We start from the raw sequence: 12,926 nt of genomic DNA, 5'->3' as shown, positions 1-12,926 counted from the left end.
CCGTGCCCAGGACAGTCCCACACAATGGTGGATTGTCCTACCCCAGTGTCAATGGGCAGCCTTGATGAGGACCACTCTAGCTGATTTTGCAAAGGGGGCCGATAGTACCCACCTCCCCCAGCCACTGTGTGGACTAAACCAGAGGATGTCAAAGAAACTCCATGATAAACATTAGGAATACAATGGTGCTGCCAACTGAGTGTCTGTCACTCTCTTTCCCAACCACGAGAGCACATGATGTGGTGGCTGCAGGCATTTCCCAGAGTGGGGCTCTGTCAGGGGTGCATGGGGAGACATTTAGGTAAGATGAGGGCATACTGCTTCTGTCAAGTTATTTTCCTAATGCTTACTGGCACAAGTAGCTAACCCATCAGACCCATGCCATAATGGGTATTCTTGCAAGAAGGACAAGACTAAATGAGTCAAGAGATTTGATTTACACTCAACTCAAAGTAAGCAACCACAGTTGTAGAGGTTGCTGTGGATGTGGGAAAATGAAAGCAGAGATGAGGACCATTGATGCTGGGGAAAGAGCTGGCACCAAAGTGGGAGTGGAATCTGGCAGGTTGGGTCAGAGTGTCTTTAGGCAAATAAAGTCACTTTCATAATAATTACAGCTGACATGTATTCATGGCTAAGCACTCCACACATGGGAGAGTGTGTGCACACATACACACACTGGAGATGCTTCCTGGTTGTAAATGGACTTCCTCTCTTCACCTAGAACAACTCCCAGCAGGGTTAGTAATAGGATTTTAAGAGTTAACAGATGCAAAGCTCTTAGTACTGAGTGGCTGCATAGTGGTGTTTCGGTTCGATCCCTGTAACACAGCAGTAATTTACCATTCTATCCTTCTTTCTATGGATCCTAATAATGGATCTCTGTCCATCCCAAGTGATGCCAGAATGTGCAACCTCAGTAAAGTAAACTTCAAACCAGGGCCAGGGAGCTGCCATGCTTGGAAAATACAGCCATTCATCTCAATTAGGATCCTGGAGGGGACAGAGCCTTTGGCTTGTTGGGTCACGAGAACGCTGAGGGTGGGTCCTCTGAACAGCAGTGAGATGCTGAGCACCTCAGTCTCCCAAGGGCCATCTCCACCCACACCAGCACTAATCACAATCTTGGCCTCGTTTGGTCTGACATCTCATTCCCCAGAGCCAGAGACCTACGCACAAGCAGAAGGATAGTGGGGTTTCTGGGGAATTCAGCCATCTGCTGACAAGTGAGACAGTCAAGATGCTTGGAAATAACCAATTTGTGCCGCTCAGCTCCTTTTCCTCGGCTGGGGACCGCTGGTTGTTTTTTCCCAAGGAGACGATTCCCTCCCTCCCTCCTTCTCTCCTGAGGACATCATTATTTGCAGCAAAAGTTCTTGCTCTTATAACGATAAGCTGCCTTGGAGGCTGTAGACAGACACCCTTTCTTTCACCCGTGAATACAGAGCACCTAGCACAGTGTCAGGACCATAGTGAGCTCTAAATAAATATCATTGGATGAATGAATGAATGAATGAATGAATGAATGACAGTAATTCTTGTGCTTTTCTCTAGCACTAGTCTTTTGCAACACAATTATATATCATTTTGATTATGCAAAAATCTAACATTCTTGGATATTTCTACCTTTTAAATCCCCTGTTTTTTTAATTAAATAGAAAGATGGGTGGGGGTCAAGTCCTGGCCCTGATGCATCATAACGCTGGGACCACCAGCAAGTCACCGCCACCCCTGAAGTCTCAGCTTTCTCTTCAATAAAATCCTAGTACAGAGGATTGTTGTAAAGATCAGGGGACAAGATGAATGCTGAATATTTCCCATGGAGCTAGGCCTAGCAATGATATCAATAACAAGAAGCTGTGAAGATGGTGAGGAAGAAGAGCGGGGAAGCAAGAGCTGCAAGAGTCATTTCCCCAGCCCCAGTTTTTCTCCTATGTTCCCAGGCTGACACTCCCTGAACAGAACGCCCTGCACGGAACGCTGGCTTCGGAGGAAGTATGCCGTGGAGGATGCCACAGAGGAAGGGGAGCAGCGAGGGAGGGAGCCACGCAGTGAGAGGCTGGCCTTAGGAAGGGAGCAGGGCCACGCTAATGTTTATTTCCATTCACCCAAGGTGGGATCTACTAACTCCAGCTGTACGATGCCCAGGGCCAGAACACCTAGAGCTGGTGACACATGGGTCTCTCTTCCTAATCCCCTCTGAGGGCTGTAATTGGATTAAGAAGCCCTCTATGATCTCACAAAGTACACAATCTTATTAATGTGCTTTGTCTGTTGCCGGGCCTCTGTGTCAGGGATGGGAGGAAATTGAAAATACTCCTGATGGAAGCTACAGAGAGGCAATTCAATTAATATTTTTTCAAGTGTCAAGAGAGGGTGTAAACCACTGTCCTGGGAAATTTAAAGCTTGGAAAAGCTGACTCACATGGGAAGGATGGAGGACCTGGGTTTGTTAGCTGGAAGAGGGAGGATCCAGAACTGACTGGATAGCTATGTTTAGGTCTGTGAAAGGTTTGGGGAACCAGGGATGCTTTCTGGATGCTACTTTCTTTGAGGACAAAATAGAAAATAAACTTAAAATGCAGGATTGATTATATTCGGCTGAAAGAATAACTGTCTGGTGGTTTTAGAATCAGTTTAGAAAGCAACTAAGGGTGTTTCTGATCTGAAGGTTTTAAATACGAAGCAGGAACTCATTTGTCAGAGCCACTGGGATTTCGTCCTTTTGAGAGGCAGGACTGTACTGGAAACCAGCAGCATCCTGAGGCTCCAAATAGTTGTTCCGTATGTTGGATTGCTAACTGGTTAGGGCAGACCTGCTCGTGCTTGGCTGCCCAACAGCAATCACCAGCCCACCCTCTTCCTTATCCACTGTAAAAGTCCAAAGGCCAGATGTGGACTTTCTCAGCTTTCCTTGAAGTTAAGGAAAATCTGTCATCGGCCAACGAAACATCATGGGAAATTGCCCAGGGTACCCTTAGAAAGGATGTTTTCTGCCCCGATAAGAGGAGAGGGTCACATGAGAGCACCTTCTCTCATTCGCCTGGCTGCCCCCTTATGTCCTGCATTAGGACACAGCAATGGGAAGACATGATGCCTGGGGCTTTGGCAGCCACTTTATGTCCAAGAGGAAAAAGTCAAAAGCATCTGAGGCACCCCACTGCTGGCTCTCTGCCACCTGGAACTGTTGGCCAATCCTGGACTGGCCTACCTTCATCTAGTTATAAAAATTCTTAAATTCCCTTCATTAGTTAAGCCGCTATTAGTCTAACATTCTGTTACTTGCAGCAGAATGCATTCCTAATGGTTGCCCCAATGGCTGGCACAGTGGACAGCAGCAGAGAGCATGGCCTAACTGGCTTCTAGAAGGTGGTCTGGGGCTCTGCTTCACATGTGCTGAGAGATATATAGAGCTCAAGGCCCTTCCTACTGACCAGGGAGACAGCCACTGTGGGGTGAGGGAGAGTCTGCATCCCAATTCCAAAGCAAAGGAAGTTCACTCACTAGCAAAGCTGAAGTCAGCAAGAGCCTCAGCCTCTGTGGGCACCTCTTCCCCTGGAATTTGCAGGGAGGGCGGACAAGCTTATGGAAACCCCTTCCCCAAAGGCCATGTCCCTTGACAAGAGGTGTGCCCTGTGAACAGAACCACCTGGCACACCTCTCCCTCATTTTCTGACACAGTGGGTCTGGGGCAAGCCCAGAAATCTGCATTTTAACTAGCATTGCAGATGATTCTTATATATGCTAGCATTTGAGAGCCATTGCATCATGGACCAGCGCAGGAATATAGGGAGAGGAGAATGGCTCCTTCCTACAAGTCCTGTTTTTTTTTTTTTTGTTATTTTGAGACAGAGTCTCACTTTGTTGCCAAGGCTGGTTAATAGGGTGGTAGTCATTAGTCCATCGAGATGTCTTATTTAAGAGGAACATGTGGGTGATCTTACTTAGTTTTATGGCCCTGAAGTAAGAACCAGATGCCAGGTATAGTTTCAGGATAGTCACCCCCAAGTGTTACGGGTCTGGAGCGAGGAGGGTAGTACTGCTGAGAGGGATGATGATTTCTCAGAGGCTGGTATATTCAGAGGCCAAAATTTGGTAGGGGATATCCTTGTTGGTGAGGGACTTCTTGACTGAGATGTGCTATGTCCAATGAATGAATGCATGTACTACATAATATTAAGGATTTCTAGTACAGGTCAATATTCATATGGGTTAGGTTTTATTGTGTACTTGACAACAGTAGATGTGTGGTAGTTAATTAAGGAATTGTTAATACGTGCTTATATGTATGTAGACTAGGTTTGTAATGTACTCTTATATATGAATGTACTATGTACGAATAAGCAATTACAGTACTGCATATTATTCATGGGGACTAGCAGTGATGCACGAAGTACATAAAAGCACTAATGTATTTGGCAATGGCAAAGTTATCAGGAAACCCTGGCACTGGCCCTCTGTGTCCGTGGCTGCTGCACTTTCGAAGCTGTAAAAGTCATAGAATGACATAGCCACTGGCTGTCCTCTGTGGCTAATTCTGAGTCTATAAAAGCTGTCAGGCAATTTTCCAAACCTGCAACTTGAAGATAAAACTTGGGTAAATAGACATCTCCATCACACATCCTGGAGCTCAGTCTTCCCCAGAATGTGTTTGCTACAGCTCAAGGAAAATAGATATGAGCAAAACAGGATTTGGCAGGGTACAGTGGCTCATGTCTGGAATCCCAGCACTTTGGGAGGCTGAGCAGGCAGATCACTTGAAGTCAGGAGTTCAAGACCAGCCTGGCCAACATGGTGAGATCCATCTCTATTAAAAATACAAAAATCAGCTGGGTGTGGTGGCATGTACCTGTAATCCCAGTTACTCAGGAAACTGAGGCAGGAGAATCACTTGAACTCAGGAAGTGGAGGTTGCAGTGAGCTGAGATCATGCCATTGCACTCCAGCCTGGTGACAGAGCAAGACTCCATCTCAAGAAAAAAAAAAAAAAAAAAAAAAAAAAAGAGATTCCAGAGAGCTGCCTTACTCTATCTACCATGTGAAGATAGAGAGAGAAGATGGACATCTGTCAAAAGTGGGTCCTCACCAGACACAGAATCTGCTGGAAGGTTGATCTTGGACTTTTCAACCTCCAGAACTGTGAGAAATGAATGTCTGTGGTTTATAAGCCATCCAGCCTTCATTATAGCAACTCAATGGACTGCAACAACAACCCTAAGAGGTAGGTTCTATTATCATTCTCATTTTATGGATGGGGAAACTGAGGCACAGAAAACATGGGTATCTTGGCCTAGGGCACACAGGGAGTGGGCAGCCACGTCCCTCCTCTGCCCACTGCTACTATGACTATAAATATGATTGATCCCCGCTGCTCAGGAAAATGGCTTCATCCACTAGAAAAGAAAATGTGTTCCCATGAAGGTCCTGGTCTCTGGCAGAAACTCTCCCCAGAACTTCCCATTAAGAGTGAAACTGTGTAGAAATGCCTCCTTTCGGAATGCCAAGGCCACCCGTAGCAAGCCTTCTGTGCCACCATCCCCAGTAATATTTCTGGATTATCAGCATGAGCCAGAGGTTTTACATTTATAATTACATTTCCTCCTTGTTCTACTCGTTGCCAGCGAGAGGGTCAGTGTGTGAGTCAGCAAGGCTCACAGAGGGTTTACACCAATAATTATGTTGTGTGTGTGTTTTTAAGGAATAATTGAGTTCTGCTAAGAAAGATTAAGAAGACATGTCATAGCCACATTTTGAGCACAGGTCTCTAAAAACACCTTCACACATCTCATTTTGGCATATCTGTTAGTAATTCCTTAGCAAATGTATAAAAAATTTCATTTAAAACTTAAGTTTGGGCCAGGCATGGTGGCTCACACTTGTAACCCCAGCACTTTGGGAGGCCAAGGCAGGCGGATCACTTGAGGCCAGGAGTTTGAGACCAGCCTGGGCAACATGGTGAGACCCCATTTATACTAAAAATACCAAAGCTAGCCAGGCATGGTGGCAGGCAGCTGTAATCCCAGCTACTCAGGAGGCTGAGGCATGAGAATCACTTGAACCTAGGAGGTGGAGACTGTAGTGAGCTGAGATTACACTACTGCACCCCAGCCCAGGCGACAGAGTGAGACTGTCTCAAAAAACAAAAACGAAAACAAAAATAATCCACTTAAGTTTGGTTTTCTTAAAGTTACACGTAAGTTTGGGTATTTTAGAACCTACAAAACAGGTTTGTTTGATGGCTGCTTGTTTATGCTGCTGAGGACAGGAGGGCACCCTTAAGCCATAAGCATTTTCCTTTGTTAATTCCCAGAAGGAGGAGACTGGGGGAATTTATCTGTGGCCTTCTAAACTCGGTGATTCTATGAGTCCCCTCATAGGGCACTCCATGCTTGCAAGAGGAGAAAGGGGCAGTTGGAAGCACCCTTACTTTGACGACAGAAAGCATCCCTTCATTGGTTTGGGGGTTGGTGTGGATTTCGAAGCTCTGCCCTGGGTTTCCGTTGATGATGGTGTAGGCTGCCCTCCATGCACCTGTGGTGGGGTCATCTTTATCTTCAACTGTCAAATTGACAATAACTCCCACAGCTCCTTCCTCGACTGTGGCTTGAAACTGCAAAAAAAAAGCAGATGGTAATGGTCACTATTTTGAACACACATAGTCAATTACATGCTTTGCACTGGGTACGTTACACACATCATCTCAGGTAAACATAAATAACATAGGAGGATTATGATTAGAAGATACTATGCTCCTCTTCTCAGCTTTTCTTGAACTTAGGTGAGGCCATGAGACTAACTTCTCTTCTGCAGAATGATACTGACCATGGCTGTGCTGTGCTGCTCTGTGGTGGGAGGGTGAAAAGAACAGCTGTGCCTCCTTTCTGGGCTTTTTCACCCTCTGCCTACCTGAATGCAGAGGACCACAAAACCCCAAGGGAGCAGGGAGCCACAGGGGAGGAGGAGCTTGGGTCCCTGAGTCACCACATGGAGGGGAGAAACCTGGAGGCCAAGAACACCTGTCCTGAACTATCATTGAATGAGAAACAATTTTCGATTGAGTTCAAGCCATTTTTGTTTGCATTTGTTCTCGCAGCCTTGCCTCCCCAAAACAACATAATCAGATGAGTAAAGCGCTAAGACTTCTAAATGAAGAGACTGGGGTTTGACCCCAGATCCTCTGCTAGACCCTGCTATTTTCTCGAATGAAGAAAACCAGTCCCATTCTTTCCACTCCATATCCACTCTTTTTTTTTTTTTTTTTTTTTTTTTTTTTGAGACGGAGTCTCGCTCTGTCGCCCAGGCTGGAGTGCAGTGGCCGGATCTCAGCATATCCACTCTTAATAGGAACTTAGAAACCATTTGCTAAGAAATCATCTACATCAATTGTTTGGAGCCTTGTTGTACCTGTGTTTCTATTGTAATACATCTCAAATACTTATTGCAAGTAGGTGTGGTGAAAATAAATCAATAAATGAAAAATCAACTTTCTCATAGATAGAGAATTTCATGAGCTATCATTAGCACATTCCTTTGAGCTGGAAGCATAAAGTATTGTTTTGGTGCTTACCTCTGACACACTACAGGTAAATAGTAATCTGTTTGCAAATATTTTATAAACAAGTAACACCAATAAGCTGACAAGAAGAAGAAATATCTTGGAATTTCGATTAGTAGGAAAGTGAATCTAGAGACAGTAAGATGATGTCAAAAAGCCCTTGTGTTCAAAGAAAAGTAATTTGAGAAATGAGGTTTCAAAAGCAGTGACTGATTAATTGACTTGCAAATCATTAATCATAAACCTTAATCCTGAGGCCTCTCAGGAGATGGGGCGGGGATTGGAACTAATTTGTTTATTGCACCTCGGCAAACCCGGATGAGTTGTCTTCCATAAAAGGAGAGCTGGAAAATTCTTAGAACATGCATGGAGGCTAGAAAATAGTGGGAACGAGGAGGGATACTGAGGCTGCTGCCACACAGAAACAGCTCCAGGGGGCAATTATTTTGATCTGATTCATATGATTCTTGTTTAATGTCTACCTATCTTCTATCTTCTCCTCTTCTCAAAAAATCATAGCATTCTTGAGCTGGAAAACTATACTAATGGTTCTCAGCCCTGTCTGCACATTAGCACCTCCCAGAGGCTTTGAAAAAGCTTCCTGAGTCCTATTCCAATTCAGGATTCCCCAAGGTTAAAGTGCATGAAAATCTATTATGGTAGGAGGGATTGATGAAGGAGAAAGTGCCTGGGGTCCTCTAGCCAGGTTGGAGCACAAGGGAGATCAGTCCATCTCTGGTCTTCTGGAACATGCGGGCAAGTGGCAGAATCAGGCATCAGTCAGGGAATCAATTCAGATTCAGAATCCCCAGACCAATTCAGATTCCCCAGGCTCTGGGGTAAAGCCTGGGACTCAGTATTTTCTTCATCTGACTAGACAAATCTAATATGTAGTAGGGGCAAGAAGCAGGATGGAGTCCAAGTCTAAGGATGGCAGGCAGGTGTCAATGACAGGACCTACCCTTGTGAATGGGTGAAGCTGCCTGAGTCTGGTGTGGACAGGCCTGCAGTGCATCTGGGTTCAGCAGGAAAGAGTGCTGTGATCAATTAATGCTATCTGCCATGTAGCCAGGAGGGGGCTTGGTGACACATGAGTGATCTAATCCCTTCATATTACAGATGAAGATGATAGCACAGAGAAGGAAGGAAGGAAGAAGGAAGAGTGCTGCCCAAAGTCATTTAGTGACCCAAAGATCAGACCTAAGTCTCCTGGTTTCCGGTAATCTTTGCTCCCAACCAGTTCTGTCATTCGTGCCCACCTCAGATCCCCAGGGCTTAGGCCAGTCCTTCCTTCACCTGCTTGCTGCAGTCCAGAGCCAGAGGACTGGTTGTCCCTGAAGATCACAGCAGATGTCAGCTTATAACCTGTCCTTGTGGCTCTTCCGACACCTGTACCTTAGGAAACCAGGTGTCAATCATGTGGGCATGAAATGGGCTAAGGCTAGAGGATGCTGGGAACCACCAGTCAGGTAGAAATGCTGTCATGTCCAGTGCATAAGTGAGAAGTTGCTCTGTTAAAGCGGGTGTCATTGCCAAGATGAAAACGCTGTGACAAACCATGATTTGAGGAGGCTGGAGGCTCTATGTGCACCTGTCTCTTCATGGGTTTATCTCTAGTCTCTTGCATGGTGCTAGGTGCACAGAAGAAACTCAGTAGATATTTGTTGAATGAATGAACGATCTTAAGTATAGGAAGTGGGATCTGGCAGCAGAGGCGAGGGCTGAGGGAATGTGAAGGGACAAAGCCATACAGAAGGAAGACTAAGAGGGACTGACTTGTTGACTGACGCCTGATTCTGCCACTAGCCTGAGTGTTCCAGAAGACCAGGGATGGACTGATCTCCCCTGTGTTCCAGCAGAGCTGTGCCATGACTGGTGGACCCCAGGCACCTTTGCCTTCATCAACCCCTCCTACCATAATAGAGTAATGTGCCTTAAAAAATTTATTTTGGGGGCTGGGCATGGTATTCTAACACTGTAATCCTAGCTCTTTGGGAGGCTGAGGTGGGAGGATCACTTGAGCCCAGGAACTCAAGATGAGCCTGGGCAACATAGTGAGATACCCTCTATAAAAAAAAAAATTGTAAAAAATTAGCCAGTTGTGGTGGCACGTGCCTGTGGTCCCACACACTCAGGAGGCTGAGGTGGGACAATCTTTGAGTGTAGGAGTTTGAGGCCGCAGTGAGTTATGATTACTCCACTGCACTCCAGCCTTAGTGACAGAGCAAGAACCTGTCTCAGAAAAAATTATTTTTATGATGTGAAGAAAAGAATTAAAAATTTATTTTACCCTAAAAGTTATTTTTATTTCTTTCTGATTTTAGGGTCCTAGCACATGATAACCGTGCCTGATGGATGAGTCAGCCCTGATCCAACACACCAGCAGGTCTGAAGATGGGATGGATGAATGGATAGATGGATGGGTGGATGGGTGGGTGGATGGATAGATGGATAGACAGATGGGTGGATGGATGGATGGGTGGTGGATGGATGGATGGTAAGTGGGTGAATGGGTGGATGAATGAATTAATAAAATTAATATTTAGGCCACGTATAAGTGAGACAAACCTGTGCAGCTTCTTTCACGACACTGATAGTTTTATGTCTGCAGCACCTGCTGAAGGGGCTGGTATAGAATACCTTGTTAGTGTGTGAGCAAATGAATTCAGGTAGAATGGAAAGGTGCTGATGTGCTAGGAATTCTCAGAGATGTGCACTGTGGCCCTCATGTGTCCTTGGATGGGTCCACAACGATATTTACCTGCCATCCATCTATTTATCCATCCATCTATCCATGCATCCATCCATCATCCATCTCTTTATCTATCATTCCATTCATCATCCATCCATCCATCCATCCATCCATCCATCCATCCATCCAGGGATACACCACTAAACAAAACAGAAATGATATTTCCTCATGGAAATTGCAGGCTGAAACGAGAGACAGATAGGAAAGAAATGTATAACAATGTGTTAATTGTCAAGGAATAAAATCACAGTTCTCGGGGAGTCTCTCTGTGTGTGTACAGGCGGGTATCTGATCCAGTCTGGAGAGGATCATCAGGGAAAAATTCCCTGAGAACTGAAAGAGGAGGAGGCCTTAGAGAGGTGAAGGGGGTGAGAACACACCTGGCATCTGAAAGAGCAGGAACAAAGGCCAGGTGGCAGGAAGAGCCACAGGTGCCTTTGCAGAGCAAAGGCAAGCTGGGTGTGGCTGGAATGAAGCAGAGAGCCAGAGAGAACTCTTTGACATCAGACTCCAGAGGTGGTAGAGTCAGCTTATGCAGGGCCCTGTTGGCCATGGAAAGGCATTTGGGATTTACTTTGAAAGCAAAGTGTAGCCTAATCAAGGAACTGGGTTATGTTTAAATTTACTCCTGAGAGAATACAAAAAAAAAAAAAATTAAATATGGAAAATGTTCAACACAATTATTATAGTCTTTGTTAAGACCATTATCTGATTTCTGCATAAACTATGAAGCAGTTTCTTTGAGCATCCATTTAGAAGCTCATTATTGCTTAATTAAATACTCATTCTATTAATTCTATTCAACGTTTTAACCCCATTATATAATTCAAGAAAGGAAAATTAAATAGATTAAAATGAAATGGTACCATTTTACATTTCTATAGCAATGTTCACTTTGTGATTTAAAAACAATAGACAGACATTAATTTACTACACTAGAGCAGGAGGAATTATTGATTGTACTATTACTACCTTTAATTGGAAAAAATAGATAAAGTTACTTTTCTGTTAAACTGTGTGGCAAATCAAATGCCAGATACAAAACATATTTTTACACAATCACTGTGGCTTGTTGGGACTATGTACTGGGCTTATTTGCTCTTCCCTCCAAATTCAGAACTGAGTATTTTGTTCTCTTTGAGTTACATCACAGACATTTAGGATGAGGCTGCCTGGATGAGCCACAAAGGCCATCACTAGTGGGAAGAGGGATTTGAATTTTATTATGCACCAAGAATGCATGTTCTTCCTCCAAGAGCAGAAAGTTGACCTTTAGATTAACATGGAAGATGGAAATAATGATCAGAAGGTTGGAAAGCCACAGATGGGAAAGAAGTGACAGAGGACAATTTTAAAGGACTGGATATATGCAAGCTTGCATGCTTGACCACTTGCATGTTTGACTTGAATACTAGTCCAAGTTCATGAGCCATTAACCTAAAGTTTCACAGAGAACTAATATGGAACTTGAAAAGCTGGGATGTAGTCATTTGGGCCTTGGCTTTAAAAAATTAAAAGACAGGGTGTCACTAATTTCTATTTGTGATGATAAAAGGGTAGGGCAGAGACCATCAGAAATGTAACTTGCAAACATTTTTGAGTCTATGTTTACAAAAAAGATACAGTTTACTGGAAGACTCTTCCCAATAGTCTAATGGGTAGCAACTGTTACTGATATAAATAAGATAATGCATTTAAGGAGTTTGGCAAATTGCCTGGCGTATGTATAACAAGGAGTCAGTATTTGTTAGCAAGGATAATGATGATGGATTTTGCCCTGTATCATATGAAATTCTTACTAAGAAATTGGAGAATTTGGTTTAAACCCCTGTGACTCTTTCTGCTCTTAACACAGTCTGCCTTATAATGTAGTTATGTATATATGTATTTTATTTTCCTCGAGTCCTGTGGAAGAAGTTTTATTTCAGTTATGTATGCCTGGCATTCACACACTTGCTCATTCTTGTTATGCTCCAACAACAGACACGAGGCAAATGATGTCAATCCTATCATGTCCACATTTGGAAGGGAAAGCTGCATTAGATATCTGGTTTTCTTCTATGATTAGGATTTATATCAGAATGGAAAGATACAACAATTCATTTTAATAGATACTTGTTGTATCTGTTGCATGCTGGAGACTCCACTAGGCACAAAAATACATAAGTAAATGAGAGGGCTAGTATTCCCTCCAGTGCCCCTTTCTTTGTAGGTATTGTACATCTATAACATATCCTGACAATTTATTTTCTACCACTTCTAAAACCATTTCTCACTGTCACACATCCAAGGCTGTACCTGTGGCCAATTATGAATGCTTTTATGTTTTGACATGATTTAGTTTCCAGGTAGCGGTCTTTCCGTAAATGGTGCTGGATCAATTGGATATCCATCTGGAGAAAACAATGAATCCTGACTCCTACCTCACACCATATACAAAATGTGAAAGGTAAACAGTAAAGTTCTTAGAAGAAAACATATGAGAACATTTTCAGCCTCCACATCATGTTTATGTGCACACACATATAATATGTAATATAAAATATTAAAACTATAATTATATAAAATATACATAAGATATATGTTTACATAAAAATTTTAAAGAGTATACAGTACAGA

General features: G+C 43.7%; 1 protein-coding gene across 3 annotated transcripts in view; it reads right to left on the bottom strand.

The window, feature by feature from the left end:
- CDH13 (cadherin 13) overlaps nt 1–12,926 on the bottom strand; it is a 1,164,779-nt gene that overhangs the window by 124,151 nt on the left and 1,027,702 nt on the right. For all 3 annotated transcript variants that reach the window (XM_005592649.4, XM_005592650.4, XM_045381798.2), the window contains one exon: nt 6,428–6,610. In XM_005592649.4, coding sequence (XP_005592706.3) covers nt 6,428–6,610 — 183 coding nt within the window. The remainder of the gene's footprint in view (nt 1–6,427; nt 6,611–12,926) is intronic.

Source organism: Macaca fascicularis, chromosome 20 (genome assembly GCF_037993035.2).
Source record: "Macaca fascicularis isolate 582-1 chromosome 20, T2T-MFA8v1.1".
Lineage (NCBI taxonomy): Eukaryota > Metazoa > Chordata > Mammalia > Primates > Cercopithecidae > Macaca > Macaca fascicularis.
Note: the sequence above shows the minus strand (reverse complement) of the source record. Positions and strands in the feature narration are given on the sequence as shown.